Source organism: Gobius niger, assembly GCF_951799975.1.
Source record: "Gobius niger genome assembly, chromosome: 7".
NCBI lineage: Eukaryota > Metazoa > Chordata > Actinopteri > Gobiiformes > Gobiidae > Gobius > Gobius niger.
The window spans coordinates 21,737,705-21,758,591 of record NC_136858.1 but is presented as its reverse complement, the minus strand read 5'-3'; the positions used below and the strand labels follow the sequence as shown (position 1 = coordinate 21,758,591).

The window sequence follows — 20,887 nt, the reverse complement described above, 5'->3', positions numbered from 1 at the left end:
ACCCTTCAGAAACACAGGAGGTAGATGACTGAGGAGAGAACAACACATAGATTACATCTGCAGAAAGAAACTGTGTAAACAATTCAACATAATCTCCGTAGTGGAATATGATTTCATACCACATTACAATAAACTATGGGCGATATAGACAGTAAACGGAATAAGCATATTATCATCTAAATGTTCTTTAAGGCATTTGTAAAAACAAATATAATTTTTAGTAGGTCAAGCAATTTACAACCATCTAATGCTCAAAATTATCAATTCATGACAAATTCAACACAAATCCCAAGCTTTTCATTTCATACATCCTCCATGTATGTCGCCAAAGACTGAAAACATCTGTTGATTTGTGCTGGTGTAATCTGAGCTGAAATAAAATAGTTGTTTGTTATTATTTTCAAGCACTTCCTTCACCAGCAGTTATGAAGTCCTTCCAAGGTTTCTCTAACAAACAGAAACAGTGACGCACGCTGAGTGGACCGTGACAACAGAAAGCACTTTACAGAGCATTGAACAAGTAGATTTATAGCATTGAGTGCCAAATGTGCCCATGCTGATGCTGCCAGCTTTCTGGTTACAGAAAACTCAATTCATATTGCACATTGTAAACGTGTTATAAAGTCAAACACTATCTTTTAACCCATAGTAAAACTTTTACTTAAATGATTGTGTTGGCACACCAATTCCTAGGATTAGTTATGTGTCTAAATAAAAGATCATGAGCAAAGCTAGCATTAATTACTTCATTAGCAAAACTAACTGCCTTTTAACTAAAGGCAAAATGAAAATACACATAATTGTTTAAAAAAAAAGAAAAAAAGAAGCTATTTACAGTCATCTTCATAATTAAAAGAGCTGCTCCCTTTTCATAAACTCAATTCAGACATTAGTATATGTAAAGAATAAAGTCTCCACCATATCCAGCAAAATGGAGTTTGATGTTTTAAAAAGGCATCCATCTTTATATCAGTATTTCATTTGCAGTAGATGCAGGCACTAAAAAAACTGAACTCAAAATCAAAGTGTCAATGGTTCACAGCAGAGCACCTGTTAATCCAAGACGCAGTTGCCAGTTGCCACTTCATATCATGCGCAAACAACACAGGATGCAAAAGTCAGAGGAAACAGACAGCTAGTCTTTCAAAGGTGGGATCAAACGCTTCCTTCTTTTAGCAACGTGTGATCTACCTTTTTCTTTTGTTTGCATTAGGACTAAAGGCAAGGAATGTAACCACCCCAGGAGGAGTGGGCATGGTCTGTCCATCTGAGTAAGATGTTAATAATGTGCACAGAATTATACTTAATAACCATGTTATATTCAATACATTTCTAAATTGTGCATCTTCATTCCGGTGTGCAGGACTTCAAACATTTATGTGCACTTAAACAGGCGGAAAACTTGCGGCAGAGCCATAGGCATGTGGAGTGAAGTTATAATATAGATTATTCTCTGAGAATCAGTTTGTCCACTGCCCAATGGCCCGACTGGTGCGTTGGCACGGGCCTCACCTGTCCAGCGAAATGAGTCGCAGTATTCACCAGGAGGATGTCTTTACGTCCTCAGCTTCAGAATGACAGTGGCCATGACTAAAAAGAAAGTGTTCCATCCAAGAGTGGTCGCGAACCCACGCCATACCAACATCCGGCTCAGACCCCAACCTGGAAAAAGTATGTGAAAATAAATAATCAGGAGGAAATCTACTGTAATAATCTCCTAATAATAATAACTGCTTTGTTTTATAAAAATCAGAAAAGGTTTCTTTATCATTCATCAAAGCAGTACTAAGTAACTCATACCTCTGGAGGCCATAAGCGCCACTGCAGGTGTCGTAGCATGTTAAGTTTTTTACTCATTAATTGTTCGTGAGAGTAAATACTACGCTGACAGAAAAGACAAAGGGAGAGAGGGATATTGTACATCCAATTACACAATGCAGATCATTTCTTTCACTGTAAATACTGTTTAAATGGCGCTAGCCCGCAGTTAGCTTTGCCCGTTAGCCTGTTAGCTTCTTCTTCGTGATTTTATTTGTGTGTATTGGTGGCACCTACCCAGAGGCAGCGAAGTTGCAATTGTGGTTTTCTGGCCAGAGACAGCAGGGGGAGATGAAAGACCCCCAATCATCCCATAAACACTTGTATTACCCCCAGAGGGACTACGGAAAGGATTTATTAAAGTAAATAAGTCACTTAGTACTGCTTAAAATGGAGATAAATCAGAAAACACATGACCAAAGTTGAATTTTTGCACATTTTCCAGTTACCATGTGTTTTTGTTTAAGGCTATTAGCAAAAATGAGTAAATTTCAGTCCAGAGATTGAGTTGGAAGACATCATTGTTTTTGCAATATATTGTGGCATGAAATATGGCGATAACGATAATGTGGCGACATATTGTGCAGCCGTACCCTGAACTTTACAGCTGCATATCAGTTTGCATATCTTCAAGGTCCTTCAAATATTGAGCATGTGTCACATTTAGTTTCACGATAACATCATCATTTACATGAATCATTATAGTTACTGATAAAACGTGTTGAAAAATAATAATTACAATAATTAAGAAGAAGAATAAGAACTACAACATGAAACTAACTATCCATATCCATATCCTAGTATATTACTAGGATATATATACTGTATATACTAGGACATATTACTACCATTGATCCACTGAAGTTTTTCTTCTCAAATATTATCAGCCTGCTTTGAGGTTTAGGAAAGAGGACCTTCTCCCCTAACTTCCTGTTTCGGGCCCGTATCATGTAACATGGAGGGACCGCAGGCCGCTGTCACGTGGCATTGTCCACACAGGCGAGGTTAACACAGATATGGGGACGACCAGAGAAACCACTATACCTTCTACCTCAGGTGAATTACACAGGATCGAGAACTGATTAATCATTTAGAGCACCTACACATACAGGGATCGGGACAGCTTTTTGTGACACTGTCCGAAATGTGCCACTACCCAATGAGCATTAGTTACCTCTGTACATGATGCAACGAAGGGACTCAGCAGCAAAGGTTTGAGGCAGGGCCATGCTGAGGTAGCGGAGCGGGTAAGGAATACACTCGACTGGCCAAATAATACCTGGAAGAGAAGACAAAAAAAAGCACAATTGATCTATGCCGAATAATCCCATGACAGAGACATTTTATGATATCAATTATCAAGCTCAGACAATTCTAACTAATTCCCCTTCTTTTCTCCTATTGTCTGATAACCTTTATTTTTTTTTTTTTTATCTATCCCAAAAGTGCTGCCATGACATGTTTGTGGATGTTGACGCACTGCTCCAGATGAACAGAGATCATGCATGATTCCTGCAATGCTTCAGAGCTTTTATGCACAAGTGATGGCAACAGTAGTCATGCAGCAATTGTGCAATGATCTATTGCTAATTTACAACCAAATGATTAAAAAAGTGGAATGAAATCCTAAAATCGTATGTCCTAAAACGACACTTGTGGAAATGTATAATTGAAAGCTGCAAGAACTCAAAAGAAGAGGATACAAGTTTGTGAAATTGACTTATTATCTTACTAGTTTATTACATTACTACTGATTCATGCACACTATGACGCTTACCGCTGATCATGAGGTTAGGGTAGAACATGCCCAGTGCGGCCTGGTTAGCGCTTTGCTCGTCATCGATGGCAGATGATATTACAAGACCAAAAGAGATGCCAGTCACTCCCTGCAGCACGATTAGAATGATGATCAGGGTCAAGGAGCCTTCGTTTGGCATCTATAACAAATAAATACATCATTAAGATAAAATTTGACAAGAAATTAATGAAAAAAAAAACAATATTGAAGAGTGGCGCTAAATATTCTAAATATGTGTTTGCTTCCAACAAATTGCCCTTTCCATTTTAAGGAGGCATGGAGGTATCAGTGTACGCAGCCTAGACCCTATCCGTCTCCCCGACAACGTGCAGAAATAGACTTGCTCCGAGGTCACATGACCGCTGTTACTACAGCAATCAGGGGCTGTTGTCGTGGCAATCCCACAGTGATTGTGGATACGGCAGGCGAGGGAGATTTATGGAGTGATGGTCTCGATGTACTTCAGGACTTTAATTAACACATACACAAGCGCGCACACATGACTGACTGCTCACCTCCATAAAACCTATGAACTGCATAGGTTTGATACTTCAGGCTGCTCAGGCTGAATTAGAAACACTATTTTTACTAAACTTTCATCAGCGGTGTGTGACCCTTTGATTTGCAACCTGTAAATCAATATCATGACCTTTGAACTACAGATATGTATCAAATGGTCAAAGAAATATAATGCACATTGTTTTGTAGATTTCTTTTAGGATGAAAATCGTGAAAATCAGAAAACAGTCCAGCAGACGCTAATAAACCAACATCTTTCTGCTCAACATCGGCTTAAATAAAGCTGTCTTGTCTTTTGTAACAGCCACCATTACCTGTCATTTCTTGGTTCAGGGTAAATCTGCACCCTTTGCTTTCCACTGCAGCATTATATTTGGACTCAATCTCAAACAATGTCAAATTTTACACCAGTTTAAAAAAAGACGCAAAGAATTACTTTGACTAAATATGTCAACGATGAGTTTTACAAATAGAAACTTCACAAGAGCTAGTTTTGAATGCAGCTGGTGAAGGAAGCTGATATTTGTTGTTAGCAGGGGTGGGATTATACAAGTATTTACTTCTTCCCACTCCCATTCCGACATGTACTGTCATGTTTTTTGTTCATTCGCATAACTGATATACAATGATGTTTTTCAAGGTCCAAATAAATGCAATAATTAATTCATATTGTATTTTTTGTCAGTCTGTTGAATGTCATTCTATCTGAATAAATGTCCACTGTATAGAGTGAAGAGCCAAACCTTGAACACATGCAGCACAAAGATGAGCAGCATAAAGATTTGGATGCTGATGACAAACAGCTGAGAGCAAAGATGAGCCAGCATGGTCTCCAAAGAACTCACACCTGTTTTACAAACAAACAACAGAAATAATACTGTATGTCAATTACAACTAGTATTGAGAAGTTCAAGCCGGTTAACTATGCTTGTGTTTGTATACAGTCCGGTGGGGACCTCTGCTGGTGCTACTTGACACTACAGTAAAGGCCTAAACGCGCATTGATTGCAGAATGTTTCATCATTCACTTGTTTTTCAGGATGCAAACTGCCTCTTGATTTTAAAATTAGACAGCATTTGGACAGTTTCCTAATGTTCTTAAAAATAATTAACAAATACTGCACTCAACAAAATGTGTGCCAAATGTGAGAGTGGGTGAGCTTGGATTAACCTACCTGCCACCCAGCATCTGTCCAATAGGCCCTCTTTCCTCTCCAGGACGAAGGACAGTGCAGTCAGACCCACGGCGAGATAGAAAGTGATGCTTAAAGATTCAAGACATTTTTCTCTTATGTTAATACTCTGTTCAAGTTGTCTAACCATTGTTATAGCGTTGTAGTGCTCTTAACCATGACAGTAAATAGACACACCTGAGAACAGCTCCTGGAGTAACAAAAGTTGTGAAATCTGTGTTTTGGCTGCCATAGATCGGTTCTTCAAACTAAAAACAAATGACATAAATTCACAAGTAGCAATAAATTCTTAGCTATATCCAGGTAATGATTTTGAAATTGAAATTGTAAAAAAGAAAAAAAAGAAGAAAAAAAAGAAAAGTAAATACAGAAGTAGATGCATTTACCTTAACTGGCAGGGCAACCTGATAAGATAAACTTCCCAGTTTGCTTTCAGTAAAAGCCTGCAAACAGAGAACAACAAGAGAAGCTCAAAATTCTTTGAATTAAAAATGACTAGATACTACAGAAATGATGAGGTATAAAGTTCAACACAAAACAACTGGTCAGCAATATCATTTGTTTATCATGCCTTTTAATGAAGCATAAATCTCTACAAAGCTGGCCTAGGGACAAAGGACAATTAGGATTTACCTGAAAAGCATCATGCAATTTCTTCTGCAGCATAAGGGCAATTTGACGATCTGGTGAAAATTAAATAAAACACAACAATTACACTGAAATTCCTTTCATTCATCCTCTTCCCTCTACCTCGAATCCACTGCCAATTATTTAGAAAGTGGTCAACTAAACCTTTATTCATAAAAATTGAGAAAAAAATGTATCAAACTCATACATTACTGGTGGAGGTGGCGCAGCCATGCTTCTGACGGTCTGCCTCAAAGGGCAGCTGTAGCTACATACAGTGGGAAAAAGAGAGTACACCGTTCGGAATTTATTACATTTCTGCCTAAATTGTAAGTAAGTAAGTAAAGTTTATTTCTAAAGCGCTTTTCACAGATAAAATCATTAAGTGCTGTACAAGAGAATAGGTAAGAAATGAAACAATATAAAAATGTATACAGGAGTAAAATTAAAGTGACTAGTGAAAACCCATCAACCAAAAGCGTTCTTAAATAAACATGTCAACAGAGTCAGATGCAGAGACAGGGAGTTCCACAGGCTGGGGGCAACAGACTGAAAAGACAAGTCCCCTCGGGTCTTATAAAGAGTCTTGGGAACTACAAGCAGGTTCTGGCCAGAAGCCCGAAAACCGCGGTCAGAGGAGTACGGGTTCAAAAGGTCCTGGATGCACTGTGGGGCCTGACCATTTAAGGCTCTGAAAGTCACCACTAAAATCTTAAAATCAACTCTGAATTTTAAAGGGAAAGACTGGAGTGATATGAGACCTTCAAGGGGCACCGGTTAAACGTCTAGCAGCAGAATTGTGAACAATTTGCAGTTTGTTCAGAGCAGACTTATTCAGACAGGTAAAGACAGAGTTGCAATAGTCAAGTCTTGTCGATATGAAAGCATGAATCATCATTTCCAGGTCCTTTTTTGACACAATTTTGCGAATTTTAGAGATGTTCCTAAAGTGATTGAAGCAATTTCGGACGAGCTGTTTTGAGTGTGTCTCCAAAGACATGGCCTGGTCAAACACAACCCCCAGGTTTCTGAGGCTGGGGTGAGTCAAGGTGCTGTTTGATCAGCGGGACTTTGTGGTCTGGAGCAAAGATCAGTGTTTTAATCTGGTTTGAATTTCATCTGCAAATAGCTAGTCGCCAGCCAGTCTTTGATGGAGGACACACACTCTAAGAACAATGACAAACGATGTAACTCTGATCAGCATCATTAATAGAACTATATATATATATCATCAGCATAGAAATGATACTTTTGGACCAAGTGGCAAAATTGCTCTTAAAATGTGGTCTAATCTTTATTAAAATCACAACTAAACAGTTGTCTGCTTAAGCTAATATCACCCAAACATTTACATTTGATGATCTTCCTAATGGCCATAACATGTAAACATTCACAGGACAGCGTGGGATAAGTGAGTACACCTTGATATTCAATAGCTGGCTGACCCTCCTTTAGCAGCAATGGAGCATCCTTTCCCAGGAGGTTTACTCACTTATTCCACAGTGTCCTGTAAATGTTTACATGTTATGGCCAAGAAAAATATGATAAAATGTAATTGTTTGGGTGGTATTAGTTTAAGCAGACACTGTTTGCTCATTGTTGTGATTTTAATAAAGATCAGACCACATTTTATGAGCAATTTAGGCAGAAATGTAAGAAATGCCGGTGTACTCACTTTTTCCTCCCACTATACATAGCTTACCACCACCATGTGAATGTCAAAATGTCCCAGGTGAAGTGCTTTGTAACCATGTCTGTGAAAGGCGCTATACAAATAAATTCCTACTTCCTAGTTTCACTATAATTCCAAGTACCCCCTGCAAAGTGTTTGCATTCCCCTCAGGACCCCCACACTCCTGGTTGGGAAACACTACTCCAACATATAATATGCAAAATCAAGACACATATTGGACAAAGATATTACTTGTGTAGTCCAGCCAAATATGCATTGATCCGCCATCGATCACTTCCCTGGAGACATGTCGCTGAAACGCACTGTGACATAAAACAGATATATAATTTAAAGGGTTAAGAATGGGTTCAGGTGAGATAAATTGAATTTATAATAACATTTTTATGATATCTGTCAATATTCTGTCTTGAAACATTTTTGAAAGATCAGACAATGTGAACCAAAGAAGAGCTACACAGTTGGAAGTGCACAGATTCAAAATGTACCTTTCTTTTCTGTATTTTAACAACAACTTTAAGGATACAAATGTTCATATAATACACACAAGTGTCATGGCCTTAGGGACATGGAATTATTTCCTAGATTAATTTTGGCAATTCTTTACTACTCAGGCATTTTGTTCAAACCAGTCACCTCCAGTTTGTTCACTAGTCACATGAATAGCACATGACCAGTGAGGGTATGATTGGCTCACAAATCCAACTCTTGTCAAAGTAAGTTCAGGACAGGAAGGACCAGCCTGTCTACCTTAACTCTCCTTCTGTTCATCACGCCTAAAACAACACAATGGCTTTTACCCTAAATTCCCACTGACTAACGCATAGTCAATTATTATAGGTTAATGCGTAAGTGTAACTCAGCCTTACATGGTTTGGAGGACTTGGCTGGTTTAGTAATATAAAATACTGTCCCAAATGACGATAATTTTGATGCACAAATGCAGCACAATGTTACTATATGTATTTCTTCATAACACACTTAAAAGCCACTCTCAAAGCACCATACCAGAGACTGTGTACCTCAGTGTCTAGGTACACTGGTGATGAATGTTTGTGTGGTTATGAGAGTAGAGGCTGAAGTAGAGATTACACATAAAGTAGCAGAGCCACTCACCGTTTTGTCAAGTAGCTGGTGAAATTCTGGCTAAAGGCAACAACTCCCCAGTATTCTCCATTATAAATTCCTTCAAAAGCCTCTGAGTGCGATAGGTTCAGCTGTTATAGGTTAAAGTGGTAGAATCTCAAACTTTTCAAATGATTAAAAAAGTAATTCAACAAAAAAAACATTCTTACCTGTTGAACACTGGAGTTGTCTAAGAAAGAGAGCAGAGAATGGCTATATGAAGAAGGAGACGTTTCATTATTGACCACCGCGATCTGGATGCCCTGGGGGTCTCCTCCGATACACAAACAGATCAGGGTGATCTGGATGACTGGCAACAAAAACTGGAAACACAGGGACCTGAGGATCCAACACAAGATGGAAAACACAGTGATTACATGTTTACGATTAATTAAATGATGCGCTGTTGACGTGGCCTACCCTGGGGTTCTCTTAAATCGCACCAGTGTTTTGATTGTAAGGGCTGCAATATTTCTACACTTTGGCAGCACATGTTTGGCTCGCACCTTCCAGTCCGCTGTGGTGTTTCAAGATAACATGTCATGCATTTAATATGATGTAATAGAGGTTGACATTACATTAATACTGTAATGTATTACATTAGTACGGAAACTCACTTAACTTTGAACATATCAGTCACATAAGTCTTGGGTGTCTAAATCATACCTGTAAATTTGGGGATGTCCTCTGGAGGTACGTTTATTCCAAGAATAGGCCGATTCTCATCGCGGTTACTCTCAAAAGACTGGCTCTTCTCCAGTTCACCGTCCAGCGGGCTGGGGCTGTCCTTAGGGATGGTCTGGTCTGAGGACTGACACAGCTTCAAGAAAGCAGACTCCAAAGTCTGAAAACAACATATATCTTAGTTTACTTTATTGGGATTATGGTTAAGGATGTAATTTTGAGGTACAAAGCTCTCATTTCCCAGGGGGACAATTGTGCATCCCACACATGGGAGGATACATGGGAGGATTGGGGTTATATACTTACTGTAGTTCCATGCACTTTTATGACTTGATCTGGAGGACCTTCAGCCAATAGATGGCCATTCCTCATCAGTCCAACCTGGAAAACAATACCAAATGATGGTTAAAGAAAGGCTACAAGAAGCAGCTACAATGATGTGTCAACATATCAGCATATGTAGGCCACAAACATCCCTTTTAAAGAGTAAATCAGAAGTAAAGTGAGGCCTTTCATCACAAAGAATTTGATGTCCCTCTCTTGACATAGTAACAGTTGTGCTCAAAAGTTTTCATACCCTGGCAGAATAAAAAAAAAAAATGTTTTGACAATTTTTCAAAGAATATGAAAGATAACACATAATTTCTAATCATAGTGGCTTTCCAAGGTTTACATACCTCCGTTAAGTGTATTGCCCCCTTAAGCATCAATGACAGCTTGGAGTCTTTTGTGGTAGTTGTGGAAGGGTCTGTATATAATCTAATGGTAACTTTTGAGCTCCCTCTATTGTGAGAGATATTTTCAGTGCACATAGGCAGGCAGGTTTAAGGAGAGTGACACATTCACAAGTTATGTTTGTAATGTTTCTTTCGCCCGATGAGGTTTAAGTCAATGTCAATGTCATCTTCATTTATATAGCACATTTAAAAACAACTACATCTTCCCAAAGTGCTGTACAACAAACATTGTAAAGTGCAATTAAGTATTTGGTGCAAACTTACAACGCAAAATATTTAACAAGATTAATAGTAAATCCCTACTGGATTTTGCTGAGGCAGGCACTAGCTAAAGATGGGGAAATCTTAAAATGTACAGTAAAAATGATAAATACATTGTATGCAATACATACATAAGGGAAATTGATTCATTTAAATGTAGTGGTGCCACTAACTGCAGTAACATGCTAATTTGTGATTAGGGCAGTCTGTTCTTATTTGTTTGCAAAATGTAGTAATTATTTTTGGTATATCAAACCAGGAGCAACAAATAACATTTCTGTGTTTGCTGAGACCACCTTATGTCCATCCTTTTGTATTTGGATGAGCCTGGTTTGTGACCCAGACTAAACCTCAAAGAGGTCTTTGTTTTTGTCATAAAAGACATAAAGGAAAGAGATGAGGCCCTTGATTGCGCTGATGAAGCCCTCATTTATGGCCCTCTGTTTGCATAAGTCTGTCCATGCATTATCTCACCACATTGGCTTGTCTGGCCTCCTCGATGTAGTGAGTGGTGATGATGACAGAAACCTTCCCTGTCTTCACAATTTCCACCAGATGCTGCCAGATCCTGGAAAATAATGTGGAAGGAACCGGATTACATAAGAATGATTTAGTAGCACTAATTTCCTGAAAATCCCTGAAAAGCTTCTCCCCTAGCTGCTGCCTGCCAACTGTCTGGGGAAAACACTGAGTAATAATGCCTTGTTTTGTGCAGCATTATTGTGCTATTTTAATTTGCGTATAGGTTTCTGTGAGTTGATTACAGCTTCCTTTACAAAACAGTGTGGTATATTAATGTGTGCATACTTGGTCCTGAGCACGGGGTCGACTCCAACTGTGGGTTCATCCAAAATCAGCAGTTCGGGATTTTGAAGCAGAGCAGCTCCCAGCGAAACCCTGCGCTTCTGCCCTCCACTGCAACAACAGAAAAACAGCAGAGAGAGAGAGAGAGAGAGAGAGAGAGAGAGGGAGGGAGGGAGAGAGAGAGAGAGAGAGAGAGAGGGGGAGAAAAAGAGAGAGAGAAAGAGAGAGAGAGAGAGAGAGAGAGAGGGAAAGACAGAGAGAGGGAGAGAGAGAGGGAGAGAAAGAGAGAGAGGGGGAGAAAAAGAGAGAGAGAGAAAGACAATGGGGACAAAGGTGAATCTCCCTCATTTCCTTGAGTTTCATAATTCAAGAGTCCAGACAAACCACCCAAACCACCTCCATCATGGACAACACCTCCCACCCACTGCACGGGGCTGTAGAGGAGCTGAGCAGCTCCTTCAGTGGAAGACTGAGACACTCATGTGCAATAACTACTATGCAAAACTACGTGCAATATTCTCTGTATCAGCGTCACATTATCAACCACCTGCACTCGGACTGTAAACTTTGCACTGCTGACATGTTGATATTCTTTTTATTCACTTTTTATTATTATTTATAGTCCCCCCCCCCCCCCTTTTTTTTTACCTCTTGTACATACGATACCTCTATTTACTATTTAATTGTTTGCACATTTCCTGTCTATTTTGCACACCCTGAGTGTTTCTTGAGAGCTGATGTAACAAGTGGATTTCTCCATTGTGAGATCAATAAAGGATTACCTTATCTGAGATGATCTTATCTTATCTTACTCAGTACCCAGGACCCATAGCAGGGTGGGGGCCCTCAAAAGTGCTGCTATAAAAAGCGCTCTGTATTGCACTTTCTATCTGTGTGTGTGTGTGTGTGTGTGTGTGTGTGTGTGTGGGCGTGCCCTAGTTTGTACATACTTTGGTGCTACAACCTGCTCTTCATGCCAAAATACTGTGTCAGAGCTGGCCTCATACCAGAAATATTTGTCATGTTTTGTGTGGAAAGATGTTTCCGTTTCTTTATTTCTGCATCATCTCAAACAATAAACTAGCCATACATTATTAGAATTATGTATTTATTTGTACAGTACTTTATTATTAAAATATTACTCAAAAAATGAAATGTAACCATGGAAATAATTTAATCAGAAAAAGGGAAATGAATCTAGGGTGAGACTGGGCCTATCTTTCATCTTTCATCTTTCATACTCTGTTATATCCACGCTTTATGACTGTGGTGTTTGGGCCTGTATCAAAGTTCAAACAATGGCAACAGTTATAAAATGAGATCTTCACCAGCACACCGTTGTGCCGTCTGTAATTTACAGCTCAATAAAAGCCATCAGCCCTGCACACTGCAAAGGACAGCTCATCAGATTGTAGATGATCAGATCTCATTGGCTATCAAGGATCATCTACGCATTGCAGCCAGTCTGCCCATACTTGACCTTATCTAAACTAGCTCAATGTCAAATTGCCCATGATTATCGCGTAGATAAGGTCGGTGTATTTAGTATTTTACCTCAGATTTCGAACAAGGCTGTTTTTCTGAGGTAGATCGAGGAAGTCAATGAGGAAGTCCATGCGGGCCTGGGTTTCTTTTCGGGTGAGACCGTGGAGTCGTCCGAAAAAGGTCAAAGTGTCACAAATGGTGAACTCGTTGTACAACGCCAGATCCTGCAGGGCAGTAACAATGTCACAAGGCTGCACTTTCATTATATTTAAAAGGGACAACAGTTTTGATAAAAATGGAAGCTATAGGCAACAATTATCTAACATATTTTCAACTGTTTTCAATATACAGTGTCAGAGTGCAGACTAATACAAGCAATCAATTTTGTCTTAGTCAGAAAGACACATTTTAAAAAGTCTTTCTGTTTCAGACAAATAAATAGGGTACACTTCTCATGCACATAGTCAAAGGGTTGTTGCATGTTTCTTTCTAGCCTTCGCAATGACAAACAAATGAGGCCTGGGAATTCAAGTAGTGTTACGGATCACGTCCTATGGAGACGGTCAGAGTTACACACAGAAGACCTCTGCCGAATCTGAGCGGCTTCTATTTGATATCCACTGTGACAGTAATGGGACACACTTAAGACTAAGAGTGCTACAGGTCACTGCATGTACTGTACAGGCTTCTGTTAGAGCAGGGGGGGCAAAACACCACAGGCTTAACATGCAAGTGCTACATGTCACATCCAAAAATAGCCCATTGTTTAAGTAAATGTTGTTCAATACAGAGTAAAGGTGAGTTCAGTCCGGTCATACTACTGTCATAAATTGTCTCTATTACAGCATCAGGGCACCAAATCTGATATGTAAATAAGACAATGCTGCGTGAACACTTGGTAAATGACCCCCAAACTGCTTAATGTATACATTTGTGAAAGTTTTTTTATTTTTTATTTACCTGTGGCATGTATCCAACCATTTTCCCTGGTACTTCATGACCAGGAAACGCAGGAGGTTTACCCAAAACAGTGATTTGACCTCGGGATATTTTCAGAGTGCCCACAATGCATTTCAGCAAAGTGGTCTTCCCACATCCACTGGGGCCTAACAAGCCATAACTGCAAAAAGACAGAAGCTATCATTTAAAATGTATTGCAATTTAGGTGTGAGATGATGAGTCTAAAATTCATAAAGACAAACTGTAAGTGAAGACCCGCTGAGCCGTGAATAAACATGTCCTGTCAGCCAAGTGTAAACTGTACTATGAAGTAGGATTAAGTTGTACCACAGCATAGAAAAAATGTCAGTAAATAACAATAAACAACAACAACAACAACAATCAAATTTTCCCCCCTCCTCATATTGATAAATCTCAATTTCGATTGAATTTTGATCAACTGCACAGCCCCACTGTATCTAACAAGAACTCCAAGAGTCAGTTAATCGGATGAGACAGGATATCTCCACCGACATTGTTGACATTTAGTAAAATCTCAATTCTCTGGTCAGGTTATACGACAACACATGTTTTTCTCACACCTTCCTGATCTTTCATGTGACCCATGACCAAGATAAACTTAAATGACTAAGAGGTATGCAAAACAGTTGTGGAGTAATGTAAGATTAGAAATCAATTACAATTCTTACATTGGGGCTGACATGGAGAACAAAGAGAGATGTTAGTTGATTTGTTTTGTGATGTAATTTTGCACCTGAGGCAAACCCTAAGGAACAAGTCCAACACACAAAGAATATGTAAAAAGTGATTCTACAAAATCATGCAGTAAACAAGGAAGCACAGACTGAAGTAATTCATTTCAAAAGCCTCAGTTGTGGTAACTTCTTTGTATGCCCCCCAGAAGAGGTCAAGAATGTAAATCAGATTTGAATAAAGCCGGGCACATGGTACGTATGTGAATGTGAAGCTTTCAATACAAGCCTTCTAGGAACGTGAATCTGATTGGATAAAGAAAGAACGATAAGTGACAAAAAGTCAGAGAGGAGAATGATTCAGTCATTCAATGTTATTCAGTGGTACTTACATTTGTCCTTGTGGCACAGTCAGGTTGAGGTTGCTGAGGACCTTGAGTTTGCCATAGGACCTGCACACTTCTCTGCAGCGGATCGCAGCTTGTTCCTGTCCAGCATGCAATGGAGCCTCCACATCAACTGTCATGACCTCCTCCTTCAGCTGGAGTTCAGACAAACAGTTTGGAAATAAAATAAAGATGATATGATTTGCATTTAAAATGTTTTTTTTTTTTGGTGATGAATCTACTTCAGAAATTAGTCGATCGATTTCGTCAAAAGTCCGGCATGTTGAGAAACATTAAATTGTTTCTGTTGCTCTGTGTGCACTATGTCCTGCTTCCCCGGATCAAGAAATCATATGGTAAAACAATCCTTGGCAATACCAGCACTCTTTCACAGTTCTCAGACCAGCTCTTATAATCCAGAGTCTCATTTTCCACGGGGAAGATTAGAGAGATTACAGTGTAATCTCTTTGTTTTACCTTTGACACTTTAAGACACATACATGTTCATGAATTTGTTATATAAATTGTTGTTTTTATAATAGTAGAAAGCTCCCAACCACTATAATAGAAAAACTGTCTCACCTAATTACTAGTTGTAGTCCAACAAGTAGGAGATGATGTGTGTTTGTCCTGTGTAGGCAGCAACTGAAGTCAACACCAGCTGACTTGGACAATAACTACAAATGCAAAGTAGTAGAACAGGTCGGGCGTAGGAAGGGGTGGGAACGGGAAGGAGATTTCTATCTTATCTCATCAACGCATGGTCGTTCTCTGCTAAAAACCTACTCTTAAATATCACACCCAATTCCTAAATCTGAGCACAGTGCAACAAGGTGTGTAAGTATTTTAACAAAACCAGCAGATTAGGTTATCTCCATGCAATCTAACCTGAAAAAGGACTGACTAAAACTTTACAGCCATTACAGGAGAGAGTCACAGCATAATTATGACCTACATTAGGCTAAGAACATTGTAATTGTGACCTACATTCTCACACAGAGAAGCCCCCTTCTTTTATGCCCCTCTCTGTTTTACTAATTAGAAAGAATGCCCGCTGTTTGCCGACGAAATCTCACTGTGAGCTGAGCAGGTGCAGAAATGAAAGTATTGGTATGCGCGGATCAACGTAATATGCGATTGCAATAATCATTTACAGCGTTGATACAATTTAGATGCTCGCAGTGCTCGGTTGGCGAGCCATCAAGTGACCAGCTGCAACACTCTTTCACTCCCCTCGCGCACGCTCCATGACATAACGGCGGATGAGAGCTGCTGAGGATGGAGGCTGAGGCGAAACTGCGCTAAATCACTGCCTTACGGAATTTCCCATCAGTGTCCTGCCCTGGGTGTGAGTTTTGCAAAAGGTAGTGACCTGAGCACACACTGTGTTCTTCTGTTTATGCCCATGTCGCAGCACCAGAGGATGCCGCAAAACGGTTTGGTGAGAAATCAAAACATCCGCGACGGTCAAGAGCAGAGTCGATGTGTAGCATTTCAAATAAGAATGAGCGCTCTTACGTGTTCCTCCATCTCGGTGCAGTCTGCAGCGCGGCTTGTTACATCCTTCCGACCTGCAGCCTCTGCGGCCATGGCAGCGTGCATCGCGCGGAGTTTGGACCGGTGCGCTTCTTTGCGCTTGGGTAGAGGAGGCGTGGGGTAAATGCACTTCAGACAGCCGATAAAAAAAATTAATCAATTTTGTTCTATTTCTTCTCTTTATATTAAACGCAGATCGACAGAAGAACCGCAAAGGCCATTTCCCCCCATTTTTTAATCGTTTTTTTTTTTTTTATCAGCCAATGTTTTTTTTTTTTTTAATTTTTATACTGTCTACAACACAACTGTCAAGACTGAATTCATCTGCTCAAAATTACAGTAGAGTAAAAGTAAGTATCTACACATCATTTACAGGAGCATTGGCTATGATTTAATAGTAACGCAACAAGCGGATCAGTCAGCGGTTAAACACTGCCCTCTTGTGGTCATATGTGGTGCAACTTAATGTAGGCTATTAAACGCAATAAGCATCGTTAGGTTCTATATGGGTTGAAGATACAGATATTTCAATCAACGAGTTAACACTGGTGGCAGAGTTGTAGGCCTAGTCCAGACCATAGACTGTAGACTCATTGATGGATGGGTGTGAGTCTTAAAAACACCCACAAGGGGGCAGGGTAGCATATAAAATTGACTTCACTATAGGAAGAGACAAAAATAATAACAAATCAGAAATATTAAAGTAAAATGAGTGTGGGTTGAACGTGGGTCACTTTGGTGGACTCTGTTACTCTGTACTAACAAGTCTCCAAAGTCAGGCTGGCACCCAATATACCAATGAGCGCACAGTATAATCACTGAAATTACTGAACATAGGCATCTTGATCAGTTAAGGTCAAAGCATCACTTGGGCCAAATGCAGTCACTTCAATATAGGTTAGATAAATCTATTTGGACGTTTAACGAAAAAAAAAAAATTAAGATATATCTAAATGGAAGGCCTCATTAGCTGTGAATGGTTCAAGAAACTCTGACACGCCAATACAACAGACGGAGATTAAGCTTTTAGCTGTAATGATGATAATGTATACGTCAGCAAATATCCACCCATTTCTTTACAGCTCATGGAGCAGCGGTGTCAGGGGCCCTGTCAGTCTCAGATGTGAAGACACGCCAGAAGAGCTGAGCCGAGTGCAGGAGAAGACCGGTAGCGCAGCCAGTCCTCTCCGGAGCGAGTGCCACGACGCTGACACACACACCACGCTGTCCAGGCTCGCATATTAAGCATCCTATGAGCTTCTGTTCAAGATGGCGGTGCAAGCAGCGGAGAACGACGGGATAGTAAGTGTTTCTGAGGTCTCTGTTAAAACGGGATGGCTACCCTTTATGATACAGTTTGCAAATTGCGCGTGGCGGCCTTCAAATTTCAGTAAAGCGCACCGCTACGCTTATTATCCGGCGCTTTTTTTGTGTACGCCGCGTGTGGTTGGTGCTCAAGGCTGCTCCTCTTTCATCTATCCAGGAGGAAGTCGGAAACTCAATACGTCTGAGTGTAATTCAGTCTGCAGAACACGTTTCATGCCTGTCGTCTAAGTGGACCTTTGATGTTGCGCATTTCTGATGCACCATAGGCCTACACGCCTCGTAGCTACTTTATAAACGTCGCTATTTCCGAATGCACAGCGTTAACGCCACTTCGCTGTTGATGATGGGTGTCACTGTTTGTATTTGCCTTTGGCCCAAACTGCAGTGTTTGCTTCAAATCTCTCCTACATCAGGTTTAGTAGGCTATTGGAGACTTATTGCACATTTCGCTACTGGTTTTGCAGAATGTGGAGAATGACCACCTTAACGACTCTCTGGGGAACCCTGGCATCATCTCTCCCGACAAGGAGGATATATCACGTCTTGTAAGATACCACAATGTGCAGACATATTTCCCCCCCATTCTTTAAGTGTGTGATAAGAAAAGAAACAACATCTGTATTCTGTGTTTACTCCAGTCTGTTCCATTCAGTGGACGCATCCGAGGTGGCATGCGTCCAGGGAAGAAGATCATAGTGATGGGCATTGTGGACTTGGAACCAGACAGGTGAGATAAATCCCTTATACTCTCAGCTCTGTGACTTCATTTAAAACTTCTCTGTTCAGTTCATCCATGCACAGTGACACATCGGATGCCCTTTGTAAGTTTTTGTCCAATCATATGTAAAACAGGACATACTAAGCAGTGCGTGGCCCGCCTTGGAAAATGGTGACTTCTTAAGTATGCATAGACAGGGCGTATCCTTGCCACTTGGGAGAGATGGGGGGGGAAGTAAAGAGGGGACGAGGACTCATTGGAGTAGAGTTATGTTGGGTGTGTCTTTGCCCTACATGGAAACTTGTGTCATACTTGGCAAAACTTCTCAATGACATCAGCGTCCGCAGAGTTTAGCTGAAAGCACTGAACCAGAAGCAGAGCACATGTGGATGATTTGTCCATGAGAAATATTGGACAGCTACAAAAAAAAAACAGCATTTTTATTGTTTGTAGAAGCTGAGATATTGTGGGCTAATTATGCCTTGTGACAGTTGGGATCTTACATGATGCAGTGCTCCTGGGATTAGAACTGAAACCATTGTTAAGGGATTATGGATGACGGCCATGCTGTTTATTTGCTCTTACACAGCAGTGGCAGAATTATGACTTTGATTTACTCTGGATTAGCTCCACCTCTTAGTTTTGTACATCTGACATCCCTTATGCTGCTTCCATCTAAAGCTTTGATGTGAGTCTCACCTGTGGACGGGACTCGGAGAAAGAGGATCCTCCGTCTGACGTAGCCCTCAAACTCACCGCCCGCTTCAGTGAACGCAAGTTTATGCGCAACGCCAGAGTATCTGGGAAATGGACAGAGGAGGAGGCCTCTACAGACTACTTCCCGTTCATCCCAGATCAACCTTTTAGGGTAACGTATATATCGTGGCCTGACCTGTTTTATATTGCACAAACATCAGCCTATAGGGTAGTTCCACCTGAGGAAAATCTCACCAGAAATGGCCACAATCTCCTGTTTTTGCTGCAGCATATTGTAACATAAACATACCCTGTATTTATATGTACAACATGTACTAATCTCATGTCCAGGCTTTTTTTACTGTATGAAACAAACTGCCTGTACTTAATGTTCAATTGCATAATTGAAAACCAAAAACCCTCAACGACTCACATTTGTATTCTTCTATGAATAATTAAGGATATTTCATGCCCTTTTGCTGCATGAACGGTGGTATCAGCTGTGCATGTGTGCTGCAGGTTTGTGGGGGTGAGTGCAGCAGCTGCACATATGCACGATGAGTAATGGTCACAGGACCGCGGGACTTGTCTAACACAAATTTCTGCTCTAATAATTCTGTGCATGGGCCACGCATATTGTGTCTAAAAATATATTTCGTGAAATCTAGTGGAAATGTTTCTTCCAGCTTTGAAGTGAAGCTTCCTCTCTAATTTGCCAAAAAACAACAAATAAATGAATACAGATCACACCAGAGCATGGCATTTTGAAAAACAAAAACAAAAAAACAATTTTGTATGATAAAGGTTTTTGCGGTGTCTGCATGGCGGAGCAGTTCACAACAGTCAATGTGGTAAAAGCTGGAAACAAGAGATTATGGCTTCATTGCTACAGATAACGTTCTTATAACTTAAAAGACATTTGGGTTGGCACATGAGGATGCTCTGTGGGTTGGACTCGAGCCCTTCTTGTTGTCCAAAGTTGTACTAACTTTTACCGGTGCGGTGGCGCCGCTGTTAGTTCTCGTGCTTCACAGCTGGAAGGTCCCGGTTTCGAGCCCCCTAGTGTCAAACAAAGATTTGTTTCAGTCGTCTGAGTAAAATTATGGAATAACCTTATTGATAAACTTAAGTGAATACATACTCTGTCAAAATTTCATTTATTCATATTAATTATATGATTATGTATAATTAGGGTCATTTTGCTATTTTATGAATATGTAATGAATTTGTCAAATTGAGCATCGCATGACAGTTGTATTATTACAAAATGTGAATATAATGTAAAAAGTTTGTTTTCATGTGGTTGACTTTCTTACTAGTGTATACAGGGTTTACTTCTGCCCAACACTTTTTTGGTTGTAAGGATTTGGATCTTGTGGGGAGACTGCTGCTTTGAATGTGAGCAACCAAAATAAAACATTTCATTCTTTTCTTTTATAGATGGAAATCCACTGTGAGCACCAGCGGTTCCGCATTTTTGTGGATGGACACCAGCTATTTGACTTTTATCACAAAATAAAGTCTTTGCCATCTATCGACTCGGTACGGATAGATGGAGATCTACATATCACCAAGCTCGGTTAACCTCCCTTCAACTTCAGAGCTACAAGATCTGTGGGAAGCGCGGACCTGATCACCTGTGCACACTCATTGGGTTTCATCAATAACATCGTCATTTTTGGTAACACTGCAGATAAGGACCAACTTTAGGCATAAAAACGTGATTGGTATTTAAACGAAAAGACATTTTTATGTAATTTTTGTTAGATCAGGGATTTGATGGTGCGGTCAAGTTAAACTAAAGGCAGGTGTGGTAAAATAACAATTTTTTG

General features: G+C 40.1%; 2 protein-coding genes across 4 annotated transcripts; one reads left to right on the top strand and one right to left on the bottom strand.

The window, feature by feature from the left end:
- Positions 1–16,444, bottom strand: abch1 (ATP-binding cassette, sub-family H, member 1). Its single transcript, XM_079560129.1, has 20 exons — positions 16,298–16,444; positions 14,786–14,928; positions 13,702–13,861; positions 12,811–12,965; positions 11,260–11,367; positions 10,927–11,020; positions 9,761–9,835; positions 9,437–9,614; positions 9,191–9,287; positions 8,941–9,109; positions 8,762–8,862; positions 7,880–7,950; positions 5,962–6,011; positions 5,715–5,771; positions 5,506–5,576; positions 5,311–5,399; positions 4,879–4,982; positions 3,596–3,755; positions 2,993–3,097; positions 1–1,662 (listed from the first exon to the last, which is right to left on the bottom strand). Exons 1-20 carry the CDS (start codon positions 16,379–16,381, stop codon positions 1,556–1,558), a joined length of 2,178 nt encoding a protein of 725 aa, XP_079416255.1. The 5' UTR covers positions 16,382–16,444; the 3' UTR covers positions 1–1,555.
- lgalslb (lectin, galactoside-binding-like b) lies at positions 16,002–20,887 on the top strand. 3 transcript variants are annotated; one of them, XM_079560130.1, is made up of 6 exons: positions 16,002–16,143; positions 17,398–17,619; positions 18,099–18,186; positions 18,280–18,368; positions 19,041–19,227; positions 20,496–20,887. In XM_079560130.1, exons 2-6 carry the CDS (start codon positions 17,585–17,587, stop codon positions 20,637–20,639), a joined length of 543 nt encoding a protein of 180 aa, XP_079416256.1. In that variant the 5' UTR covers positions 16,002–16,143; positions 17,398–17,584; the 3' UTR covers positions 20,640–20,887. The 3 variants fall into 3 exon arrangements, with proteins under 3 accessions (XP_079416256.1, XP_079416258.1, XP_079416257.1); XM_079560132.1 differs by having other exon boundaries at positions 16,003–16,143; positions 17,398–17,617; positions 18,106–18,186; positions 20,496–20,886; XM_079560131.1 differs by lacking the exon at positions 16,002–16,143 and having other exon boundaries at positions 17,364–17,619.

Bases quoted from the DNA above. Each gene is read 5' to 3' on its own strand.
- abch1 (XM_079560129.1), bottom strand. From the start codon at position 16,381: ATGCACGCTGCCATGGCCGCAGAGGCTGCAGGTCGGAAGGATGTAACA. The intron at 14,929-16,297 runs GTAAGAGCGCTC...CTCCAGCTGAAG, and splicing joins GCACCGAGATGGAGGAACAC to GAGGAGGTCATGACAGTTGA. The intron at 11,368-12,810 runs GTAAAATACTAA...CTGTTGTTGCAG, and splicing joins AGCCTTGTTCGAAATCTGAG to TGGAGGGCAGAAGCGCAGGG.
- lgalslb (XM_079560130.1), top strand. From the start codon at position 17,585: ATGGCGGTGCAAGCAGCGGAGAACGACGGGATAGT. The intron at 17,620-18,098 runs AAGTGTTTCTGA...TTCGCTACTGGT, and splicing joins GCGGAGAACGACGGGATAGT to TTTGCAGAATGTGGAGAATG. The intron at 19,228-20,495 runs GTAACGTATATA...TTTCTTTTATAG, and splicing joins TCCCAGATCAACCTTTTAGG to ATGGAAATCCACTGTGAGCA.